Genomic DNA, 9,849 nt, shown 5'->3' on the forward strand with positions numbered 1-9,849 from the left:
TGGTGTTGGGTTGACGGTTGGACTCGATGATCTTAGAGGTCTTTTCCAACCTCAATGATTCTATGATTCTATGATTCTATGATTTTTCTGGAAAGAGAACTCATGCAAAAGCCTGAAATTAACAATCAATCTTACACTTTTTTTTTTTTAATATTGATCTGTATCTTCTAGTCTTGCACAATTTCCCTGGTAACAACAAAATTAATTACAGATCTTTTCAACCAACTACAAGTCAATTGAATTTTTCTTTATTTATCTCAAATGTGGGTGGCCACACTGACTTTTGTCTCACATAAGCAACTGCTGTAAGGAGCTCCTGCAATATTCTTCTCGGAGCTGTTCTGCGCCTGCAGATCACTTGTGTTACAGCCCTCACTAGAAAGGCAGCGTGAACTCAGACTGAGGAGTAGTCTCACTTGTCCCAGGGTACATGACTTCAGGACGCCACAAGTCTGTCAAACTTCAGCCACGGGACAGCACTGTACAGACTAACGACAATGGCTCATCTTTGGGTACGGTCCTACAGCACTACGGTTGCAGAGCATGCACAGTTCTGCAATAGCAATGCCCTTTCATGCCCTTTCATGCTCTTCTGTATCCGGATGAATGTTGTGCCAAAGACCTCCTGATTCTTTTAGATGACAATGGAACTAAGCGCCGATGCACGATGCAGGTGTGTTATTTTAAAAAGCCTGAAAACACCTACTAGAAAAAAGCTGTATTTTCACACACACACACGTACATATATATGTGCATTTGTTCACTCATATTTTATATACATGCAAAAATGTATGCATTTTTATATGTATAAACATCTATGTGTATATATGTATAAACATGTATGTGTGTGGGCATATAAACACACATACACACAATATGTAGTAAAACATTAGGAAAAATTCTGTATGTGTCTTGCACAGTCATTCAAAATTTAGCTCTTGCAAAATAATACTAATTTCACAATAAATATATGAAAATTAAATATAGCTGTTTTAGAGAAGAAAAGAGCTCTTACCTGCTTTACCACTGTCACAGTGCCAGGTGCCATGGTAACTACAGAAGCAACTGCAGTGGCATCATGGGTTTCCGAACCCAACTCAATGATTTGCTGCAGGATGTTTACAGCTGTTGGATCAAGTCTTTCACCTTATCAGAAAGACAGTAACCATAAGATCATTACAGTAAAACAACTCTAAGGGTATGTGAATCTAAGTGCTACGGGCACTCTTTCCCCCCTGCCTTAACCCTGACTCACAGCGCTGTTTATAAATTTCAAATAGCTCAATAACATGACACTTTAATAATAGATCTATGGCAGGAAAGGATTCACAAAACAAATTTGCCCAAGGAATGCATGAATCAGCAAGTGAAGCCACACTGATCATTTTTATGCCTATTTGAAAGAGATCTAAAAGAATACATTGAATAAACAAACAACAGGTACAACTCATAGCAGTAACTGTAAATTAGGAAGCTGCAGACTTTACAAATCCATATGTGTATTTGCCAGACATTCAGCTTAAACAGAACCTGAACTCTATACCTATAACCACAACAGCTATTTGGTATATTACAAACCTGTGTTTATGATCTGTCCAGCCATCTGCAATACCCTTCAACCTAAAAGAAGTACTGTTATCACTAACGTGCTAAAGGGAAAAGTTAATTGCTTGAAAGAGCTCATGCTTATCATTTTATAAGCATGGGATCAGAACATGTTTGCCCTTTTTTTTTAAATCCTCTTGATGTGTGTAGCCCTGCCAAAGGAAAGGCAAGTTTACAAAAAAACCCCCACATAGTTGTAGTCTCACTTCTCCCAAAGTGTGGAAAAAAAAAGATTTGCATGTTGAAAAATGTTTTTTGTTATGCAGGAATATGAATTCCCCTCCTGTAGCCCACCATTCCCACATGCCCAGTGTCAGCATGAGGGATATGTCAGAAAGGGAAAGAAACTGTCAGGGTCATGTTAAAGCTGCCTTGTATTTGCTGTAATCACTGTTGGAACTAGGAAAGAGACAGTAAATAGAATAAAGCTCATCTCTTAACCCCAAACCCTTTCAAACTGAGGTCGATACTGTGATGGGGATCTAGGTCAGATAATTTCATTTCAAACAGAAAGTAGTTATATTTTGTTATCTACGTAAGAAACAAGTTTAGCTGGGTACTGAAAAATGTTTGCTTGCTTTAGGTTTTTTTCTATATAACTGCCTTTAGACAAGATGCTACTGTTTTTCATACCTAGAGGGAATATGCTAGAAGAGTATCTGAAGTTGGATGCACTACAAAGCAAATCACTCTACTGTGAAAACTACAGCCTCACACTTAAAATCAAAACTGTTATGTACAGCATATTCCATGATCATGTTTATTTTAATTTAAATGTATAAAAGCTTAAGAAAAGTTCTCAAGAGGTTTTTACTCATTCAGAATTCCCAGTCATTAAAATAAAATAATATACAGAAATTGTCAGTAACATAATTTAATTGCAACAAGCTTGGAAATTACATTAAAAATGGCAGGTTTTGAAATGTATCTGTATTATGAACTATAAAGACCACAATGGTAAACAATTGTAAAACGCTATCTTCTGATAACCAACGCATTTATTTATATATATAAAAAAACATATGAACACCTACCCTAGTCTCTGATGTTTTAACACTCTCAGAAACCTGGACATTTTTTCTTTTCTTCCAGTTTTTGTTATTTCCCACTTAGCAATCATTATCTAATCCCACTCTTGTTCTTCCTCAATCTGATACAGAATAGCTTACTTAGTTTTGTGTACCATCAGAACTAAGTTTGTTAGCACTGTCCTGGGAACACGGTAAATGAGCTATTCCACTGTGTCACTTCTGCAGTCTGGCTGACTTAAGCAGGAAGAAAAATAATAGCTAGAGAATTGCCATTAGATACACACCATCTACACTGCCAAGATAGCTGATTTCACAATATATTTAATAACACAGGCAGGAAATTCCACACACCGAATAATAAAGTGCAAACCAGAGTGTGATAAGTATTAATGACTTAAGGATATAGAAATTCATAAAGAATGGTCATTTCTCATTTTTTATCCTCAAAGAAAAATATAACCCCCCAAAAGTAAGTTCTGGATGACAAATTTCGTAATTTTTAATAGTTTCACAGGAGATCATATATTGCCCAGTATACTCAAAAGAATTAGGTATTTATGAAAAAAGATACATTTTGTGTTCCAACCTAAAAAAGGTAACTTACCATTCTCAGAAGTATATCTAAGGTTCTGTAATGCAGCTACAGCAGCTTGAGTGCCTTGAACATCTTCTCCAGCCTCTGTGATCTGGAGATACTGAGTGGATGCTTCTTCAGAAACTTCAGCAGTTAACTTGAAAACAAAACCCAGACAAGGCATGAATAATCTCCCTCTCATTTTAGCAATTTAGAGAACAATGAAAATTCTAAGTTTAAAGGAATGAGTTTTGGACAACAAATATTGTAACAAGAGTTACAGAAATACTGGGTGAAACAGAATCAAGAAGAGTATTACGTGGGAGTCGGGGTATCATCCCATAGTTTTCTTCTAGATTCTACTTCAGGAGTTGTTTTAAGCATGCTAAACTATCTTGACTTCATTTTTGTTACACCTAACAACAGACTTCTATTGTATCAGGGTCTAGTAAAGACCTTTTGGGCAAAATTAGTTTACAATGCATGTCCTTGCAGATCTGGTAAAATGCCTCTGAAGTTTGAAAATGGCATTTTGTTTTAGAAAAATTATCCTTTCCATAGCGAAGTTTTTTCAAGACAAGCTGTCAATATGTATTCCTGCTCTGATGGGACTTTTTTATTTATAGCCGTTTCAGCAGCAGAGACACGCTTGCATCCTCAATGTCCTCTTATTTTTTCAGGTTTGGGCATCTACTGGGAGAGTGTACAGAGAATCATTTGTGAAATTCATGTGGATACAAGACTTTGAAGGACTACATTTTAAAATGCTTGCCCTGTCTTCTTTGAATAACTGTCCATATAGAACTTACTCTGGTATTTTTCAAGGACTTAACATTCTATCTGTGGATACTCAAAAACTGTTAAACAAGAACTGCAGGACGGCTCTTCCAAATCAGGCATTAGATTTATAACGGGGGCTAGACTGCCTGAAATTTAGCAGAACAGGTTTTAAACTGTGGAGGTCAGCCAACTGCAGTTGACTTCTGGCTTTTTCCTCTCATTGGACACCAACAATACCCTACTCAGGCAGTGGAAAAGACTCAGCTTGCCAACTGTAATTTTTAAAATAAAAGTGTCTAGATAGCTCTGTGGTTTTCCCATAGCTTCTGAATCTACAGTCAGCTCTGCTCTATAAGAGTAACAGTTTTCATTTTAAAACAAATAGTTACGCATATGACAGCAAAGGAAAGCTTGAAAGGGTAAGCCCTCTCAAGGTAGCTGCCCTACCCCACCCCAAACTGAGAAAATTCAGGTTGTTGGTTTGGTTTTTTTCTAACCCAGCTTCTTAGGTCTAACTTAAATTTTTTAAGGTGTGATCTTAGTGATACTGTGATTTCCTTATACTTTGGAATGAAGCTGGAAACACAGAAAAAAATACAGAAGACTTACTCTACAACAGTACCATTTTTTTAGCTGATCAATTCACAAATTCAGTTTTCTAGATTCTAACCTTTTCTGGACCAAGACATAAGCTTCCTTCATTAATTCAACATAAGTTTGCAGCTTTGAGGATCTTGCAGTTAACACCAGTGAACATTTATCATATAACAAAATGAAGTAAGTTTTTCAATTTCACATTTTTTTGCTAAAACGTTCACCCTTTCTGCTGCAAATAGAGGACTAGAGCCCTAAAATGCAGAAATAAGCACTTACAATGTTGTTAATCCTACCAGATATTAAAGCAGTCAAGCTTAACAGTCATAGCAATGTATGCATTCAAAATGGAGATGAGATCACATGATCTCCTGATCTTGTATAAAGTCAAGAACACATTTTTGAATACTTCTTATTCTTATCCTTACTTTTCTCCTTAGAATTTTTTAAAATCTTAGGGCCAAAGCCATGGCAACTTTGCTTTACCTCCCACTTGGTCTCCCCATCATGTTCCACTAGCTTCATTCCATGCTTGTTTTTAAGATGTCTGTTGAACTCCCATTTTGTACCGTACACAAAGCTGCAGACAGGACACTTAATGCCACCTATAAGGAAACACAAATAAATCCTTGAGTTATTTTCATGTAAGTTCTTTTTCAAGGCAGTAAGGACCCATTTAATTTGACCCCATCTCAATCAAGCCACATAACTGTAATTTAAAAGGGTTTCCTTTAAGGAAACCTTTCCTTTAAGGGTGTCCAACATGAAAAAAGGGGCGGGGGGGGAAGTGGTTGAACTCTCACAATTCTTAAAGGGCAATTTTGGATAATGGTAATGGGAGGAGTCTAGAACAACTCATATATCTGGGAAGGTATAGCAATTCTGCTTCCCTGCCCGTATGCGTCCCTTTGGTGGATGTGAAGTTGCAGGAATGCTGTTCCCATCTTTCCCTCCCTCTACACCTCTATCCCTGGGGAACCACTACCACAGACCAGTTAGAAAGAAAGAACAGGAACAGACAATTATTTGCATTAGTCTCGGATACAGCGTCATTTCCGCAATTAGGTCGACATAAGAAGTATTGGTTTCATCTCTCAGGAGCTAGATGTTAAGGAGATAGCCAAATGTTAACAGGGAGAACAAAAATTGCCAAGTAAATAATAACTTATCTACCAGGTGAGAACCTGTGCTTGCTTTGCTAACAAAAGCCATTCTAGAAGTGGCATGTACATCAGAGAAGGGAAAGTTTTTTCAAGGAATAACAACATACTAAGTTTGACCAACCCCACCCCATTTTTTCCCCTGGCCACAAAAAATACAGCAAACCCAGGGGATGCTTCAGCCTGTGCAGAATCATTCCCACAGTCATGATTCTGGCTGAAATTGAAGTTCAGCAGCACCAATGAAAACTAGTCATAGTTTACAAGTGAAATTTTTTTCCAGTCTGAGGGTGTCTATGACTTATGTTCTGCTTTAGGCCCACCAAAAACAAAGCCTAGCACATATTTTAAATAATGTGGAACTAATGCTTTTTCCCTGTAAATACTCTTTTATTTCAAATCATAGAGTTCCTTAGAGACTAGTTTTAATGTCTACTCCATTACATGTCACTGCAGTTTCAAATGTAAATTGTATGTATAGTCCAAAAATCTACAAGATAGGTCTCTGACAAGCTTCAGCTTGAAACGTCAGTTCCCTGTTGTCTTACAAAGCCCTGGTGTGCTGCCCTTCAGGACACAATGCGAAACCATAGTGCACCATACTCTTGCAGTAAGTGCTGGGATTTTTTTTTACGTGCTTATAAACAACACTGAGATCTTAATATTTAACATACATAGTAGTGGCATACTTCAATAACTTTTAAAAAATGTATCTTCTCTAAGGCAGCTGTTCTAGTTTTCTCAAGTTTCAAACAAACATCATTAAGTTTTTTGGCACATTATCAAAGCAAACCAGGAAGAGTTAACAATGTAATGTCATCTTCACCCAACTATCTTTCCTTTTGAGAGTTTCTACTGTTTACGTTAACATACAAAAATGTAAATCTAAGTTTTCTGACTATGTACAAAATGATGCATAGCATGAATTTAGCACAATGTTTACTGTCTGACTATGCAGCATTACAGGTAAAAAACTAAGCATGACGAAACTATAAGCATCCGATTTTCCACACTAGATTAAACAGCTTTTACTTCTTCTTCTTATGAAAGTCATTTGGTCAAATGTCAGATCTCAGTTGCTTGTAATTATGCAAATAAGTATTTCTCTCCTCCCCCCCCCCTATTGCTAGCAGAACAGAAATAATCTGCATGTGATAAATTGTTGCATTAGGTGACCAGAACTCACTCTTAACAAATCTAGTATCTAGGGAAGGGCGTTATGCCACTTTAGGAACTATGCCACCAGATGGCTGTCTCCACATTATCACGGCAAATGATGAGTCTTAGCCATCATGTTCAAATGCTTCCAATATACTCTCATAAGCTGGTTATAAGCCAAATTCTCATTGCACATAGTCTTTTATGAAGAAGGTGATTAGAAAGAGCATTCAGTTTTACAGTAATGGAAACCTACCATATGCTATTCTACCACATGAATAGAAATACATTTTTTATTTTGATAAAACAAAATGTAACTACACTCAGTCACTAGGGTCTTTCACTGACACTCTTTCACTGACACATCCCTCTACAATTTCCTCTTTTTGCTCTCAATGTATTTTAAGTCTTCACCATTATAGCAGATGCTCAATACTCTGTCTCTATACAAAACTGAAATAGTTTCCCTATCAAGGGGTTAACACTTTAACAGTTCACAAAAGCAAAATACCTTCGTTCAGATTAGGACAAAGATATTATCGGTTACAGAAAATGAAATTAAATATTCATTTCACACCGATCTGTAGTATTAGGAAAAAACTGCTGTCGTGAAAGAGAGGACACTTTTCCGCATTACTTTGGTAGTGACACTATTATAACAATACACCAGATGAATTAAAGCTGTAACTTTTGTCATTATGACTTTAATTAAAGAACAAAAAATGGAAGCATAGAATTAAACTGGTAATATATAACTCCACGTCAGAGACTTGATATGAAAACTCAGGAAAATTAATTTCTAGATGATTCTTTAAAGTAACGGGCAACACACAGAGAAAATCAATTAATTACACACCTTATCTACTTTCAGTACCAAAACTGATGCTTGCAACAAAATAATGCACACAAATATTATACATCTCCACAACTTTTTTCCATCTTGGCATTGACGTGCTCTCCAAACAATTTATTTATTGGCCTAAAATCTCCATAAGACAACTATGATTTTATGTTAAAAGAAAGCATGTGATGATAGCAGCATAATGGAACATAGAGGCCACAACTGGATCATCACGTATGTACTGCACAAGTTGCTGCACAAACACAAACAGAAAATCCGACTCCCAGGGAGTGCAGAAATACGTAAACAAAACAATGGATGGCAGGGAATATCAGTGAAGAGAAAAGAAACAATTTTGGGAAAAAATTTATGTGACTTGCCCAACACAAAGCAAATGAAACTAAAAAAAGGAAGCTATCAAATGAGCCAGCAGGCAAGGTCTCACAAAAAAACCTAATCAGTAATGCATATATAATACTCTTGTCCCCTATGCAGAATACATCAAATTCTTATAGTATTTATCTTCCTTTATTACTTTAAAATACTAAAATAAATGTCAGATCATAGACTTCTATTTAAACAAACAAACGAACAAAAAAACCCCCCCCCAAAACCCCAAGCATTTCTCTGATCCTGGCTGATCCTAATTTCTAATATAAGCCCAGAAATTAAATATTGCTGTCCATCCCTGGCAATGCAGTTGCTTAAATGAGCATGTTCCCTCTTCTATTCTATGATTCATTCATTTATTAATAAACTCATTCTAGGAATCTTGAGTAGAGTCCAGCAGTCTGTATTCATATAAATATTCCCAATTAAGATTATTTGCAATGTCTGCAATGCAGTCAAAAAACAGTTGAGAGTAGAGAAGAAAAGATGTGCAAGTGTGAGGCAATTCACTCTGGGCTCAGTGGGTAGCTTAGAACAAGCAGAATACAATATGAATAGATATAGATAGCTTGTATTAGATGTTAATCTTTGTTAGTTTCCCTTCTCACTTTTTTTCCAAACCCTTTCACTTCCTAGTTCTCCCGCCTTTTCTTTTTTGCCTATAGTCCTTTAATTTCAAAGGATTTGTTTAATATCAGGTCTGAAGGGTCTTCTTCCCTTATATGAATACATGAATAATTTTCCAAAATTGCTTTTCAGATCTATGAATATGGTAAATTCAAACTTGATAGAAGCTAGTCAGGCAGCAAGTTGCAACTGCTAGCCCAAGCAGGTCAGAAACACATACCTTGTCATACTGCATAATATGTCCACAATGATCTGTTTGTGCTGTGTGACCCAGATACAGAAGATTTTCTGATTCCAAAATCAGGAAAATTTTTATTAACTTCAATAGGACTCATGTTTATCAACTCCAAATGCAAATCCTAATTAACTCAAGTCTCCAACAAAGAACATTTTTTTTTTCCCAGTGAGATACCAAAACATTGAGAAAAACTGACGTTTCTACAGTATGATAAGAAATCTGCAGGTCTCCTGTTTTTATTTTGAGCCCACGTGTAAGAACCATGTGATGCATCATAGAGCAGGAAATGGAGCTGGCAAAGAAGGTTGCATGTGGGAAAAGTGCACCTAGTAACATGGCTTTCTTCATGGCACTGTCCTGGTAAGAGGCACTGACTTCATAGCTACTACACGGATTTGAAGCCCCTTTACTGCTCTAAAACTCCACACAGCAGGTGAACACGTGGAAAGCAGGCACAGCACTAGTGGTAGCACAGGAAATATAAATGCTGTGTAAGGAAGGGAAGAGAACAAAGGGTGCAAAGTCAGAGATGGAAAGAGTAGAGTAGAATATTGGAGCTGGAGGGGACCTACAACGATCATCCAGTCCAACTTCAGTTGCATCATCCAGTCCATCCAGACCACTTCAGGGCTGACCAAAAGTCAAAGCATGTTGTTAAGGGCATTGTCCAAATGCCTCTTAAACACTGACAGGCTTGGGGCATTGACCACCTCTCCAGGAAGCCTGTTCCAGGGTTTGACCACTCTCTTGGTAAAGAAATGCCTCCTAATGTCCAGTCTAAACCTCCCCTGGCGCAGCTCTGAACCATTCCCACGTGTCCTGTCACTGGATCCCAGGGAGAAGAGATCAGC

General features: G+C 37.1%; 1 protein-coding gene across 1 annotated transcript in view; it reads right to left on the minus strand.

Annotated features, from left to right (window-relative positions):
* Positions 1-9,849, minus strand: part of ZFAT (zinc finger and AT-hook domain containing) — a gene marked incomplete at its 5' end in the record, with an annotated part of 80,307 nt that overhangs the window by 17,883 nt on the left and 52,575 nt on the right. The window contains 3 exons of the mRNA XM_009284914.1: positions 1,016-1,146; positions 3,241-3,367; positions 5,071-5,189. Of these exons, the coding sequence (XP_009283189.1) occupies positions 1,016-1,146; positions 3,241-3,367; positions 5,071-5,189 (377 nt within the window). The remainder of the gene's footprint in view (positions 1-1,015; positions 1,147-3,240; positions 3,368-5,070; positions 5,190-9,849) is intronic.

Source organism: Aptenodytes forsteri, unplaced genomic scaffold, assembly GCF_000699145.1.
Source record: "Aptenodytes forsteri isolate BGI_AS27 unplaced genomic scaffold, ASM69914v1 Scaffold263, whole genome shotgun sequence".
Classification (NCBI taxonomy): Eukaryota; Metazoa; Chordata; class Aves; order Sphenisciformes; family Spheniscidae; genus Aptenodytes; species Aptenodytes forsteri.